General features: G+C 43.7%; 1 protein-coding gene across 2 annotated transcripts in view; it reads right to left on the bottom strand.

The window, feature by feature from the left end:
* PTPRB (protein tyrosine phosphatase receptor type B) overlaps window positions 1-16,406 on the bottom strand; it is a 115,362-nt gene that overhangs the window by 23,597 nt on the left and 75,359 nt on the right. For both annotated transcript variants that reach the window (XM_039245642.1, XM_039245643.1), the window contains 6 exons: window positions 15,224-15,487; window positions 13,366-13,629; window positions 12,129-12,410; window positions 7,414-7,692; window positions 6,712-6,861; window positions 4,315-4,558 (listed from right to left, as the gene is read on the bottom strand). In XM_039245642.1, the coding sequence (XP_039101573.1) occupies window positions 4,315-4,558; window positions 6,712-6,861; window positions 7,414-7,692; window positions 12,129-12,410; window positions 13,366-13,629; window positions 15,224-15,487 (1,483 nt within the window). The remainder of the gene's footprint in view (window positions 1-4,314; window positions 4,559-6,711; window positions 6,862-7,413; window positions 7,693-12,128; window positions 12,411-13,365; window positions 13,630-15,223; window positions 15,488-16,406) is intronic.

Below are 16,406 nucleotides of genomic sequence, written 5' to 3'. Positions count from 1 at the left end.
TCCAGTCAAAAGTTGTACTTCCAGGAATAACAGACTGTGGATGGACGCATTGCGAGATGTCCCTCACGGGTAACAAGCAGTCAGCTTGTGTTAAGTGGGAAGGTGGGGAGTTGGTGTGTGTTGCTAATGCATTGCACTTTTGGAAAATGAACTGAGTCTCTCCAGTGAAAGGAATTTCATTTGTATAATGATTTATAAGTGCGGAAGAACCTTCACAAACATGGTTCTACGTGAGCATTTCCAACTTCCCCAATATAGCAAGGAAGCTTATGATAATACTTCAGAGAGTTGGAACCTGAAGCTGAGAGAGATTCTGTGTCTTGCTCCAGATAACAAAGAAAACCAGTGAAAGAAAACCAGACTCTGTATTTCTGATTTAAATTTACTCCAGATTTCTTGCTCTTATTTTCTCTTGGCTTAATTTTGGTTTAACAGCAATGACTCCTGTTGGAGGGATGGTAAAAAGGGCCCAGGCCAGGAAGTAGAAGGTCTGAGGGTTAGCTACCACTGTGTTGCTGATTAGACGAATGGTCCCTCAAGTATTTTATGCTTCAGTTTTCTCTTTGTAAATTAAAAGCATTGGATGTGACAACCTTGACATGTTCTATTCTGAAATGCTAGGTGCAAAACGAAAAATACAATACGGACATAGATGAATAAGAACTGTTAGGAACCCAGAAAGGAGATAATTACCTAGTATAGGATTGCCTTAAATTCAATGAGTCAGTAGGAGCTCTGCTCTTAAACCCTTTCCAGAAAAGGACAGCACCACCTCATTAGCATTTAGCACCCATCTGGAGCCTGCCTCATCCTGTCTTCCTGGTCTTGTCTTCCCTGTTACTCTTCTTCATGCTCTTCTCCCAGTTTGAAGCTGAACTATTTGCTCTTCTCTAAACACTCTGTATCTTTCTTCTTCTGCACTTTGACTCCCACTCTTCCCTCCACGTTGAATCTCCTTCTGTCCCTAACTCCATATTTTCAAATCCTTCCCTACTTGTTAATGCTCAGCTAAAATGTTACCTCCTTCAAGAAGCCTTCTGAACCTTAACAGCATTTATTTACCCTCTTATGTCCTTCAACATTTCTGCCTCTGTTTTACAGACCTCTTATACAGACCTCTCTCTCTATATATACACACACATATATGTATATATGTGTATACATATATTATTATTTTAATAAACAGATATATGATAGTAATTATTTCAACTTTATATGTGTCCACAATCAGAAATCTATAGCACAAAGTTAGAGATCATGTGGCTTAATTTCCTTCATTTGGGGAAAGTGAGGTCAAGAGAAGCTGACTACCTGATTGTGGTCACATTGACGTTTCATTTACAATAGAAACAATGCCTGCGGAGCCTTGATGGGTGAGTCAGTTAAGCGACTGACTCAGGCTCAGGTCATGATCTCACAGTTTATGAGTTTGAACCCTGTGTCGAGCTCTGTGCTGATGGCTCAGAACCTGGAGCCTGTTTCAGATTCTGTCTCCCTCTCTCTCTCTCTCTGCCCTTCCCCTGCTTGTGTTCTCTCTCAAAATAAATAAACATGAAAAAAATACTCTAAAATAGAAACAATGCCAAATCAGCATTTTGCTAACTTCCAAAATGCCTCCCACCCATCATGATCTCCCCCTTCTCTTCCTATATGGAATGACATCAATCATACACCCAGTAACAGGAACCCAGTAACAAATGGGAACACATTACATTCGTTGACATAATAAACTTGCAGAGGAGCTAAACCTGGCATTTCCCATTTCATTTCAATCCTATCCCCCCCACCCATTCTCTCCTGTGTACCTATTCTCTCTGGAAAAAAGATGCCTGATAGCTTTGAGGGCCATCATCTTAGGTAGAATTCTGACTGTATTAAGCTAGGGGTCAGCAGCCACCACACAGGACATCACTTAGCATGTGATTAGGTGAATGACCCCTACTTTGAAAGGCTATGCCTCCTCTTATCAAGCATTATCTGCCTGGCATGCTTTTCACAGGGCTGAACCAAATGTGGAGAAATATAGGGAAGCTGTGTTCTAGAAAACATATAATCTTGGTATGAGTTGATTAAGCTATAATAAGAATGTGCAAGTATTGATAGAGCGTCTTGGGTGATTCCCTTATTTGTTCACAAACATTTAATGAGTACCTTTTTGGGGGCAGTATTTGCCAAATTGTTTTGTCCCTTCTATTAGACTGTGAGCTCTTATAGTCTATTGAAGAGGGTAGGTAACCAAACAAAGGGCTAAAAAGTCCTGGTAAGTGAGGATTAGAGGGATGGAGGGTCTGGGTGCTGTGGAAATGGAACTGGGGCAAACTGCCCAGTGTGGGTTGATAGGTGGATGGGGGTAAGGTGGGGCTAGTTGAGGGCTGAGCTGGTTTTTGAAGTGTATGAAGGGATACACCAGCTAGTCAAGGTAGGGGAGGGCATCCCAAATAGAGTGAAAAGAATGTGTGAAGGCTCGGAGGTATAAGAGACGCATGTCACTGTCAAGGAACTCCAAGTAAGTGGTAACAAAAGGCAAGGTGTACTTTCAACAAATGGTGGGAGGCAAAGGAGGAGGGAGAAGGTAAGGGCTTTATGTGCCCTCTTTGGAATCTTCACTTACTCCTGAAAGTGAATGGGCACCACGGAAGACCTTAATCGAGAAAGGACATGACCAGGTTTGATGAACCATCTACACTCCTCCTCAGGACAGCTCTGTATTGTTTTGCAGAGGAGAGAAGTGAGGATTTGGGAACTGAAATGACATTTCCAAGGTTATACAGCTACGTGGCAGTGGGTGAACTCCATGCAGGCTCCCGAGGCCCTCAGCAGCTGTTACGAATGGGAAGGAGTGTGCTGGAGAGTGATGGGCTCTAGACAGACATGAGTGATCTAGAGCTTCTCATTGTCCCTCTCTTAACCGTAGTAATGAGTCAGTCATCTTCTCTCCTCTTTCCGAAGCAAACAAACAAAAAACAGCCTCTACTTGCCAACTCACAAATCGAATAAAGTCATTGGGAGGCATTTGTTCAAATCTCCTTGAGCCCATGTGACCGAGGAGGTGAGGCATTTCTTAATTCTTATAGGAGCTAAAGGATTCCAGGGCTCTGATCTCTCTCACATTTCACCTTTACTCTGTCTGAGATCTCACCTCCTTCAGGTAGGCTCGTATGGTCTTCTCTTCCAGAAGAGACCATACGAGCCTACCTCACTAATAAGATTGCATGAATTTATGCTGGAGATGTCAACGTTGGCTAGGGTGGAAATCGCATTTTTGTGATGAGTTCTGGGCAGAGGGAGCTACACCGAGTTCCTGCCCAAAGTGAATTTCCTGGCTTAGGAAAACTGTCAGCCTGCCTGTGTTGATTCCAGGGAGGAGCTAAGAATGCTCTCAGGTGTGATGCCACGTCTTTGTCTCCTTTTGGAGCATGTAGGAAAGTCTCTGCTGGGACTCAGGGATGATACTCAAAATATGTAAGAGTCAACAAGACCTGGGCACCAACCAACCAGCCATAGAGAAGCTGATTGGCTGCCATACTGCCTGGATGTCAGCTGTGCCAACACCCAAGAGAGACAGCACATTCTCTGTACAAGTACTGATCTTGGATGCCTGTAGCTTCTATTCAAGATGGCAGCCAAGCTTCCCTTTTCCTTGAGGACTCTGGCTTGGGTTGCTGTGTACTTCTGCTCACACTTGCTTTTGGGGAGCACAGCGTAGACCAAGGGCACTGCCAACTCCTATGGCTGGAAGGGTCTGTTGGCTGCCATTGTGCTTCCTAGGGCCAAACCAAACAGCTGTTTCTTTTCATCTGTCATCCTAGCAGGAGGAAAGGGTCCTCCTATTCATGCAGAGGCCTTCGACTTCAAGAGTTCTGTCTGGACCAAAGAGCACTTTCATCTTTCTATGCCTTAGAAGGTAAATAAATATGCATAATTTCAGCCCTCACTAGAAGTAGGAGATGAAACTTCATATTTCTTGGGTCCCCCTACACTCAATTTTTCTGTTTGGACATCCTTGCAGTCATTAACATAGTAAATAAATTGTCTGATTTGTGCCAAAGGAGTTTTAGGAGAAAGAACAATCTATTAAGAACCTTCAATTTCTTCATATTAATGAGTTAGAGCCTTTGCACCGTGCTGAAGGCCTTCTTTACACATTACCTGTGATTGGAGGCAGGAATACTACTTTTATAAATGACCCAGTAACATGTAGAGCACTGTTGTAATGTCAGTTATTAATCTACGGGAGTTCAGTGCATCAGATGCCCAGACAGCTAAGGACCCCATCATGCGGCCTGTCCCTTCTTGCAAAACAATGCATCTAACCTGTAGGCAGTGCGCGGCTTCAGTGGTCCGTCACAAAATTTTTGCTGATTGGGATCGCATTTTCCACCCAGGCTCTCCATCTCTGCTCCAAGCTTAATGTTAAAACTCTTGGAGTTGCTGTCAGGACTTTCGGCACATTTGCTGGCAAAGTAATCGGTCTGATACATTCGAATGGAGGCATTATGCCTGTATTCTAGGTAGGAGGGTAGCGGGTGCTGGTGCTCTGGCTTCAGTTCATCGCTGCCTGGAGGGAGAGAACCCACAGTGAAGCACGGGCTTTCTCGTGATGTCGGTGATTCCTGACTAGGTTTCTATGTCTGCCTCCTCTCACCCACCATCACTGCTCCTCTCCAAAGTGCAGACTCCTATCTTGAAGGAGGCTGCGAAATTCTCCTAATGAAGTTAATTTTAATTCACTTCCCCTAGAATGAAAATCAAAGTGTGTGGATATGAAATTTTATATCCACGCGTATGTATATTTATACACACACCCTATCGTTTTTCTAGGAAATACAACGTGTGTGTTTGAGAGGTTAACTCATTGCATCAGATGATAATGTGTTCCAGAACTCCAGAAAGTTGGACACTCCCCACTGTGAGAGTCAGCCCACTCGATAAGCTCTCTACTTTGCCAATAACCGTTGTAGCTGAGCTAATAAGGAAATCCCTATGATCTAGGAAATAGGGAAGAGATAAGAGAAATCAAGTTCAAGTCCAGAGCAGTCACCCACAGGCACACTCCTCGTGCCACACCCTGTCAGATAATTGTTTGGTGTACAGCTCTCTCTTATCTTGAGTACAGTTTAATCCTGGCTCGAATTTGGCCCCTCATGCAGAACGCTTCCCAGAACTCTTCCCTGTCCACCCAGCCTGCTGTGTGTTTTGGCATTGCAAGCTCGTTTTTGTGTTGGCTGGAGGAAAGCATAATTAGGAAGATAAATATTATAGAGATAGGATGCCATTTATGATGCACTGCAAGGAGCAGTATTGTGGGGGTTCACCACATCCTGGACTCCTGTTTAATAAAATTTGTTCAAAGTGAGTGGGTCTTGGAAATATTATCTTGTTGGCAGTGATTGAAAAGGAATGCTGGGGCGCCTGGGTGGCTCAGTTGGCTAAATGTCCGACTTTGGCTCAGTTCGTGATCTCCTGATTCATGAGTTCGAGCCCTGTGTTGGGCTCTGTGCTGACATCTTGGAGCCTGGAGCCCGCTTCAATTCTGTCTCCTTTTCTATCTGTGCTCCTCCCCCTGCTCATGCTCTGTCTCTCTCTGTCTCTCAAAAATGAATAAATGTTAAAAAAATTTTTTAAGAGAAAAAAAGGAAAGGAATGTTGCCTTTCAGACAAACATATATGCTGTGAATGTCATTTCTATGAGATGGATTTTTAGCTCACCAGGGGAGCATAGCCTGGCTCCATGGACATCAATAATTGAAACCCACAAGGCTGTCTTCTGGGGTATGGCTTCTTTTTGGTCACTGCCTTACATTCATGCAGTAAAACATCATCTTCACTGTATCTGCATTAAATCTAAAATCTCTCCACAGTTCGCTGATTTATCTCCAATTACAAGACGTAAGTAAATCTGGGATGTACCACTGGCCCTTGAAATTATTTAATTCGTTATGCATAACCAACTTTAGTACAATTAAATTAAATGTCAAAGCACATAGACTGTTAGATACCCAGTGGGCTAAAGTACTATTCAGCTGAGGAGCTGCTCCAGCATTGTCAGGTTGAAAGTTTTTCACTGTCCACAAATGGGTTGCAATAGTCAGAGAAGCTTAAGAAACTCATGTGCAACACCTTAAACAATTCTGAAAAAATATAAGACATGTAAAAGATACTGTGCCGCTCCAGACACAAACATCTGTTTTGGAGAAATAGTGCACAAGCCCTCGGTGACAAATATGACGCTTCTGTAGATGGTCTGACAAATGCTGACATAATAAACTCTAACAATCGTACTTGAGGTTGTATGGAATGCTGTTATAACTATTAGCCTGCAGGAATTAGATAGACTTTGGATTAGAAGGTACAAAAAGAGTAGTGAACAGCACTGAATGAGTGTGAAGAAGGCTGTGTAGGTCAATCCGTGCAACGCACTTCCAACAGTGCCAGGCACATAGGAAAAGCTCCATAAATGCTAGTGATTTGTACTATTGCTGTGGTTGCTATTCTTCTTCTTCTTCACCCTTTTAATAATTAAACCCAGAGAATAATAGGCTTTATTGTTGAAAGTTTTTGTTATATCTCCCAGCATCCAGCGGAGAGAGGGCAGAATTAAATAAAAATTTAAGTTTTCTACTCTTAAAAACTTGGCACAGAAAGAGCCTCCACAGTGACCTTTGAGAAAGCAGTGCCCGTGCCCCGCAGCAGATAATCGCAATCGCTTACCATCAGCCTCTCGCACTACCACTGTGAAGTATTTCACGGCTCCATTGGTGTCGCTGAACCAGCTGCAGTTGAAAGTGAAGTTGATGGAAGATTTGCTAATTAGCACATCCTTTTTATTCACACGGATATGTGGAGGTGGAGGAGGGGGCCCTGAAAAAGGAAGGAAAAGGAACCAACGGGAGTCACAACTCCACTTTTCCATGTAACCAACAAGCAGTGAAATGAAGGTCTCCGTGCACCGGCTTCAGTGCGTGCACACGTGCGTGTGCGTGTCTGTTTGTGTGTGTCTGTGTGGAAAGCTCATGATCCAAAAAACCTCCTCGTCTTCTAGAGGAGAGCAGGCAGAGGAAGCGATGTGCCAGGGGCACGTTAAACCTAATGAAAGAGACAGTTCCTCAGCAGGGTCTCCTGAAGTCCTAACACCAAATTGCTTAAAAGCTCCATTAACTCTACAGATAGCTCTGACTCTATCAGGCAAAGTGATATATTTAAATACTAACTCATTCAAGTACTTTAAGATCATTTAACTTGTTTGCTGCCAGACACAGAGAAATGTTACCATTTCCTAGAGGATTCTAGGTTCTCTTCTCCAAGTGACAACAAGACCTGCTAATGTGGAGGAGGCATGCATGCAAGTGAGTGGTGGTGATGGGCGCAGAAGAGCAAGGTGCTCACTCAGTGCACCTGTCCAGAAACACTTACGGTCTATCATTGTGATAGTGCTGTCTTCAACCACTTCGCTGGTCATGCCAGCTGACTGCACCTTGATGGACACCAGGTACCTCTTATGGGGCACCAGCATCATGATGTTGAGCAGAGATTTTTCTTTCTCCAGCTTTCTGGAAAATTCAACTTCTTGAGTGTCCATTTTCCGACATTCAATGCTATACCCATCAAAGTCAGAATCCGGAGGGATCCAAGAACAGGCGATGGCTGTGGAGTTCTGAGGTCGGCAATGCAGGTTTTGTATCTTATCTGGCTCTAAAGGAGAGAAAGGAAGAGACACTTCTTACAACTCTCTGAGACATAGTTTTTTTTTCAGCTCCTGTGGGCCCTACTTGCTCTGAGATCAAAATAAGTAAGTCTCAAAATTTACTTGGGTTGTTTTTCAAGAAAAAATATTATGGATCTCCCAAGCAGTTTCACACTCTGAGACACATTAAAAATTAAAATGATGTCCCTTTAGAAAATCACTCAGGTGCCAGTGTGATCAGAAACACAAAGACACACTGAGTTTAGCGTGGCCACTAAAATTATGGGGTGGAGTCAGATTGAAAGGTGGGGCTGAATAACCAAAAGATTAAAAATGCAGTTTGGCCTGCCAGAATTCAAATTCTATTTACCAGCTGTGACTTCTTAGGCAAGTAATTTAAGGTGTCTTTGCCCCATTTGTAAAGTGGGAGCACCCCCTTCCTGTGATCATCGTGATGGTTCAGGGAGTGGAACCATTCATAGCCACCTAGAAGATGGCGGCTAGTGTAGCAATTGCTCAGTAGATACTAGCTGTCATGAGAAAATTAAGAAATGGCATTGCTTACTTGTTAACCCTCTAGGCCCTGACTCTGTCCCTCTCTTATATTTTTGCCTTTCCTGCTCACACTCATGCTCCAGGCGCCGAAACTGCTTCTGGCTCCCCAGGTACACCATGCTCTTCCCCCTACTATGCTTATGGTCATTTAGTTCCTTCTGCCCGACAGAGTGCTGGACCCAGTAGGGACCCAGTGAATGGCAGCTGATCTCATTAGTTGTTGTGAACAATACTACAAGGAGTAAGAGATATAGTCAGACAGAAAGACACTTATGTGACCTGACCATGCAGGTTAATTAACAGGCTCTATAGGCTTCTCCAACCAGGTGCATGCCTACATCTCTAATGACATCCTAGAAAGCTAAATTGTATGATTTGTATAAATAGCTTTTGAATTTTAATATTAGCAGCTGAGCCATTTAACAAAGAAAAGGTCGAGGTGCTTGGGTGGCTCAGTTGGTTAAGCGTCCGACTTCGGCTTAGGTCATGATCTCAGGTTTGTGAGTTTGAGCGCCATGTTGGGCTCTTTGCTGACAGCTCAGAGTGGGAGCCTGCTTCGATTCTGTCTGTCTCTCTCTCTCTGCCCCTCCCCCCTCTCAAAAATGAATAAACGTTAAGAAAATATATTTAAAAAGAAAAGGTCTCATTTCCCCAATATGTTGAATTAGAGTGTCGCTGATCCTGTGCTTTAAATGTGCCTTGGGGTTAGGGGTGCTATGCTGGGGTGACCTCCCTAAGACTTCCCTTACCTTGCCCCCTGTTCCCAGGAATTTCTGAAGAAATTCTTGAAAATCTAGATCTAGACCACCCTGTTGCATTCCAGGAGTCAAAACTCTTGACAAATATTCAGTGTAAAAAGCCTGCCCATTGTTTTATTGATCACAGCAGAAAATACAGTAACAATGTTCAGAAAGCACTAATCAGTGGCATCAAAGCATCAAAAAGACTGACAAGAGCACTGCATACTGTGGGGAGGGAATGAAAAAATAAGGCTAAAGACAGTTATGTTTGACCTTTAGGACACCAAAAAAAAAAAACCCTTCCATTCCATTTTATAGTCCCTGTTATAAACGTAATCCTTTTCTCTCTTCTCCACTTGCCATTCCTCCCCAAATTAAAATTGTATGTTTGTTCATACACCCCATAGATAGGACTGGCTACATAGCTTTCAAGGTCCAGTGCCAAGTGAAAATGCAATGCGCCATGTGCAAAATATTATTAAGATCTCAAAATGGTGACATCAGCCAATGAGAGCAAGCATAGGTCTGTCCAGGCGCAGGGCCCGTGTGCCTGCACCGCTAAGAACACTGCTTGCAGAACAGATCATAGATGTGCATCTAGGAACTATGTGTAGACCCAGTAATCCTCACAGAGCAGCACCTGGTGCTCTGATCTGGCATACAACCCACCTTCTCCTGACACCTCCTCCTTTGTTATAGGACTCTTTGTCCTCAACAGGCATGACTTTGAAGTACTCAGCATCTCTGTGCCGCTGAATGCATTTCGATTACATATGAAGGTCTAAAATATCAGCTAAGTCATAACAGTTTAGGTAACAGTTTAAGTATCCAACTGTTAGTTCTAACAGTTTCTTTGATTCGAAAAAGAATCAATCTGAAGATTTTTCGTATGAAGGAATTAACCTTTGAGGCAAGCAATAATTGTGTCTTTTAAAAATGTTTCTATTTTTAGTTTTGAGAGAGAGAGTGAGAGAGTGGGAGAGGGGCACAGACAGATGGGGACAGAAGATATAAAACGGGCTCTGTGCTGACAGCAGAGAGCCGGATGGTGGGGCTCGAACTCAAGAACCGTGAGGTGATGACCTGAGCTGAAGTTGGAAGCTCAACTGACTGAGCCACCCAGGTGCGTCAATAATTGTGTCTTTTCAAATATTAACTGCTTGTTAATCTTTGAACTCCTTCAAACTGGCTCACAGCTGGAAACCAAACATCTTCTCTGTTCAGCCTTAGAGAAAGTCTTCAAAAATACCCTGCCTGATACATAATTCTAATAATCTGCTCAAAGAATATGTGGAAATTTGCTTCAACCTCTTCTCTCAGTTCTTGCTCCCTCCTCCTTTCTGCCCCTAAATCCCACGTGTCTTCTGAGACCTCGGGTCACATCCCCATTCACTAAGAAATGAGTACCTGCTATGGGCAAGGTGCTCTTCTAGAGACTGTGAACAGTACAGAAGTGAATGAGGCATTAGCCTTACCCTCTAGGAAGGGAGAGGAGTACAAAATATCTGTAATACAAGATAGCAAGGAAAATGTATGGAAGAAATGGAGAAAGAAGTTGCTAGGTGTAGCATCAGACAACTTCCGGGAGTCAGTGGTGGGCAGGAGTTGGCAAAGGCTTTCTGGCAGAGATGACACCTTGCTGAGATATTCCGAAAGGGGCACTTTTTGGCAGAGAAATGCATGAACCCAGGCACCCAGGGTGGGAAGGTAGAAGATTAGGGATTGCAGACTGTTCCTCGTGGCTGGAGCAGATGTGTGAGAAACGGAGTAGTGGAATGATTGCACATGGGAATGATCAACTTCTCTGTTGTTTAATCCTCTATTATGTTGGGTTTTCTGTACAACCAAACCCAGTCCTGACTAATGCGATCCTTAATGTTCTATCAGCCATTCCCCATAAAACACAGCACTGAGTCCCTCTTGTCACCAGCAGCTCTCCTGGTAGGCGTGCTCCATTTGGTAAATGCCTCTCTTAAATTCCAGCACCCAGGACAGAAGACAGTATTCCAGAAGCCATGTGATCAGCCCAGCCTCTACTGAGTTCTTAACTGAACACCTGTTTTGGTGATATAGCCCACAATAAGCCACTGAAAACCCATCCCGAGCTCACTGTAAATTAAAACTCTTAGTTCTTTTTCTAAGTATTTCTCACGTATTTCTCTTGACACTCAACTATTTAATTCCAAACTGCTCTCTGGATACACTATGGAGTATAGGTTATAATTTTTATAAGACTAATGTTTGTTAACAACTGCTTGTTTAAATTTCTCATTTTCAACCATATATTTTATAAATAACCACTATCTGATCTGGTTGTAGAAACTACATATATAGGTATTATTGAAAAATAAATATTTGGGTTGAGGTTTCTATACTGAAAACCTTTGTTTCTTTGAGGTTTGTTGTGTCTATTCCAAAATGCTTTGGGGGAGAAACTGATATATATTTCATTGTTGAAGTATTTTTATCTTTAGGATGTACAGCAATGTGTCCTAGCTGATCCCCTTGTTTCTAATTTGCCCCTTCCAGTCCATTCTCTACACTGTACCCAGAGTGACTTCTTATAGTGCAAATCTGATTGTGAGGTCTTGGCTGAAAATCCCTTGGTGGCTCCAGTTGATTGAGGATAAAGTGGAAATCACTATTGTGGTTCACAAGACATTTTATGACCTGATTCTCCTAATCCTGACCTTTTATGCTCTGGCTAACTAAACTCTTCTGTTCCTCTCTCCTGCCTGTTTTGGAATATTTTATTCTGTCTATCTAGAATATTCTCTACTTCTTTCCCCATATCCACCTGGTGAGTCTTACTCTTTCCTTAGGTTTTGATTTGGAAGTTTCTTCTTCCAGAAAGCTCTCTTGTATTGGCTCAGATGCCCCTACCATGAGTTTCTACAGAGCCAAATACTTCCTTCATCACACATCCCACTCAACTGCACACTCCACGAGGGCAGAGATAACCTCTTTAGTGCCCACTGTTGTTAATGTTCAAGGAATGAATAAGTCTACACAGACTTCTGGCTGAATTCAAATCAAACCAACCCCAAGCAAAAATGTGGATTTAAACGAAGCCTCACTGGAATAAGAAATTGCAACACATATTCTCCCTCACTCCATCTGAGAACCAAGAGTAGCAAAACATGTCATACTTGTCCTCACAGATCCAGAAACTGGTTTACTATAGGTTTTCCAGGAGTCACCGCTGACAGTCTTGACACTAAATTGATAGGATCTCCCTGGACGAAGACCATACACAATGCGTCCTTCTGATTTTCTGTTGCTGTAGGGGTTGAAGACCGTGATAGCATCTCTGGGGAACCACTGCAGATCAAAGTCATCGTAGTCTGTCCAGTCTGGTGGTCCCTTCCAGGTGATGGCCAAAGATGTGTTTGTAACATCAGCAAATGATATATGACTGGGAGGACTTGGGGCTGTATGTAGGAAAACATGAAGAAATCACATAAACATGTCTATGTGCATAGCATGTACAAATAAGAGAGCTGGGTGACATCAGACAAACCTTACTGTGCTTTGTAGGAAGAAATAATACGAAAATATAATAATAGAAGCTTCTATCTATAGTGTTCACTATGTGTCAGTGGTGGTCCTCAAATGTTTTATGCACTTTCCAAAAAATTTTTTAACGTTTTTATTTATTATTGAGAGACAGAGAGCATGGGAGGGGTACAGAGAGGGGAGACACAGAATCGGAAGGAGGCTCCAGACTCTGTGCTGATAGCTCGAACGCACAACCTGCAAGATCGTGACCTGAAACAAAGTTGGATGCTTAGCTGACTGAGCCACCCAGGCGCCCCATTACACACATTTTCTTTAATTTTCCTAATGAGAGATTCCTTACCAGGGTGTTGTGGAGCATGAGTGTGCCCTGAATGGGTTACACGTGTGCAAAGGTGCAAAGGTTCCATTAGATTTTGAGGTGTGAGGGCTACAATCCACAATTATGCCCAGTTGCACGTAGCTCTATTCATTGACCTCAGGGTGGCATACAGATTAATGTTATCTGTGTATATGCCCAGAAGATGAAAAATTAGGAAGCATTGCCGATAGCAATGCAGGGATGGTGTATATGATTATCCCCATTTTATAGATATGAAGACTGAGACTTAGAGATATTCAGTGATCTTTCCAGCTTCACATAGGTAAGCGGCAGAGCTAAGCTAAAGACGTAGATCTTTCTCCTGGATCTTCTACGGAACAGTGGATAAGGTGTGCTTCCTTTATGCATTGTACTGTAGTGCCTTCCCAAGGGTTAGCACGTGGCACTCCATTACTGATTTTCTTTCTTCTTCTTAAAACCATAACCCAAATGTGTCTTTAGAAGCTACTCCCCACCAATACTTGGCCTTTGGCAACAGAGCTCCTTACCTGTTCTGCTCTCCCCCATGAGCTTGTTCCTGAGATCCCCACTGTGAGTCACCACACACAGCGTGTATTTCCTTCCAGGAATGAGGCCATGGAAACGCCACTCTGTCAGGTTCTTGTCTTTCCAGTTTTCCTTCTTCGTGCCATTGGGGTTGTACAGAATCAGCTCATAAAAGTCGAAGTCCCCAGAGGCTGGACTCCAGCTGAACCAGAGACTGTCTGTCATGTTCCGATTGGATCCCCGGAGGTTGCTCACAGAAGCTGGGACTTAAACACAGCGAAAACCTTTACTGAGGACAGAGGAGTTACAAGCAAAGGCATCTGGCTTACAGGTGAGAATATGAGCTATGTGGGGCATGTGAGACAGATCTTGCTTGCCTGCACTTGAGGGCACTTAAGTTGAGGGGCCGGTGGTTTAGAGATGTGGTACAGATGAAAATAAAAACAAACCAGCACAGGTGGTGGCTTCCATATGCTCACCACACATAGCCTGATAAACATCTAAAATGGAATCTTCAGAAATGATTAATTAAAACTCATCAAACAGTTCATAACTTACCTTAGGAAAGGCCCTGAATATATCCACAAAAGGTCCCAGCCCTTTCTAGGCTGGCCCATCTCACCCAGGCCCTTCTAACATCCTTCCCTGGGTCTCCCTGCTTCCTCTCCACTCTCTTGTAGGTTCTCAGTTCCCTCAGTCGTTTTCCTACCCAAATCTATATTGGTAGAGCCTCACTTGGGAAAAGGGTGCGAACAGTCACGTCTACCACTGTGTAACTTAGTCACGCTCGCACCTGTCCTGTGGGTATTTAAGCTTCGTTCTTCTCTAGGGAGTGAAGACTGTTGTCTCCTGATGGAGGAACTTTCAACATGAATGAGCAGATAAGGGAAGACGCGCAGAGGGCAGATTGTCCTGGAAACGGTAACATCAAGGCAATTCTATTCAGGGTCTAGGTGTATCCATATCTGTTGCTCATTTTCATTCCCTTCCAAAAACACACTGAGAACTTGTGTTGGGTGCCTGGGATGCATTCCCCTCACCTGCAGGGCTCAGCTGAAATGCTTTCTCTGTCTACTGTAGTTTCTCATCCTGCCAAGTTACTCGGTCACAACATACTGTTTATTTCCTTCACAGACTTCAAGGCGTTCCTAAGTCATGTCCCTTAAAAATCTGCTGTCTGGCCCTGCTCCCTCTCCACCAATGAGAGCTCTGAAGTCAGGGGCCTCATCTGTGCTGTTCACGGTCAGATTCTAGCAGCGAGCCCCGTGCCTGGCATACAAAACACTCAAAAACTATTGTCAGATGAGAGAAAAAAAATTGAATGGGAAAATAAGACAATGGCCTCAAATTATGGAAAAAGAGTGGATTCAGTTTCTTACTGGCAGCCCAGAGAGATGTCTCTTTCTCTCCTTTTACTGCAACGCTTTGCTTTCCTTTCATCCAGTGCCGTGTTTCTGTCTCACTGTGGTCACTGCTTGGTCCTTTTAGTAGAGGCCCTTCTCCGGACCTGCCCTCCCCTCCACACATGCCCTGTAGAAAGCTGAAGGGCACAGCTTGAATCATAGCACAATGGGTTACAACCCACTTGTGGCAGTTTGGTGGCAAATAGAGAAGCCAGATTCGTTTTTCCACCAAACCCCGTGAGGTCAATGAGTGGTGGCAACAGAGCAGAAGCCAGTGCAAAGGCTTTTCTGATGTATAATCAAAGGTCTGATTTAGGGTAAAAAAGCCTGAAGGCCACAAAGTTCATATAAACCTAGACCATGGATAGAAGAGGGAACTACGGACAGAACAAGGAAAAGCCAGTGAATACTGAGACAATTTCCCTGCAGGATGTTCCTGCTTGGGTCCAGGCCTTACCTGTTCTACCGAATATGAAAGACTCATTAGACAGCTCCCCACTGTGAGTTACGATCACCATTTTGTACATTCGGCCTTGTAGCAAGTTCTGGAAAGAGATTCTCTGGATTTGTGGGTTGACTTGAGCTCTCTCCTGAAGCGTTCCATCTGGGTTGTACAGAAAGATGTTGTACCCACTGAGCTCCCCTTTTGAGGTGGTCCAGCTTAAGGTCAGGTGTTTGGTCGAGTTCTCTGTGATCCTCAGATTGGTGACAGCTGCTGGGACTGGAAAAGTTGAGCGAGAGAGTGAGACTGAGTTTCAGCACCCCTGACACAGCCCAGGCCTGACGCCCAGGTGGACACACTCCATGGCAGCTCAAAACACGTCGTGGTCTCTACCTTCAGAAAATATTGACTTCATGGGGACCCCAAAATAGAGAAGACTGAATTTTGTGCATTACTGATGTTTAAACTGTTAACTAAAACAACAACAAGAACAACCAAACAAAACCACGAGGGAAAAAGAAAAACCAGTAACTGGGAAATTATCTTCAAATATGGTTTTTTGATATAAAATAAACGTTAATCTGACTTGTGTGACTAAATGTTTTTCTTTTTAAATTTTATTTTAGAGAGAATGAGAGAGCATGAATAGGAGAGAGAAGCAGAAGGAGAGGGAGAGAGAATCTTAAGCAAGCTCCATGCCCAAGGTGGAGCCCTACGCGGGGCTCGATCCCACAACCCTGGGATCATGCCCTGAGCTGAAATTAAGAGTCGGATGCTCATCTGAGCCACCCAAGTGCCCCAAGGCTAAATGTTTTTCTAATACTAAGAGCTAGAAAAGAAATAAAAAGACTATCTCTGAATGCCATCTGAAAGCTAAGAAATGGCCAATGGAAGTAAGGGCAGTGGGGAGGGAGGAGAAGTGGGAAAGAAAGAGAAGAGCAGACAGGAGGAGATTTGATTCAGGGATATGGGAAAGAGAAGCAAGAGGAAGAGCCAAAACCACTAAAAAAATATTTATGGAGCACCTGGGTGGCTCAGTTGGTTAAGCATCCGACTTCAGCTTAGGTCATGACCTCACGGTTTGTGGGATCGAGTCCGGCACGGGGCTCTGCACTGGCGGGCTCAAGCCTGTTTGGGATTCTCTCTCTCCCTCTCTCTCTCTGCCCCTCCCCTACTTTTGTGCGTGTATGCACTGTCT

The sequence above is a fragment of the Hyaena hyaena genome, unplaced genomic scaffold, assembly GCF_003009895.1.
Source record: "Hyaena hyaena isolate Hyena2069 unplaced genomic scaffold, ASM300989v1 scaffold_262, whole genome shotgun sequence".
Lineage (NCBI taxonomy): Eukaryota > Metazoa > Chordata > Mammalia > Carnivora > Hyaenidae > Hyaena > Hyaena hyaena.
The sequence above is the reverse complement of the archived record's forward strand: the minus strand, read 5'-3'. Positions and strand labels throughout refer to the sequence as shown.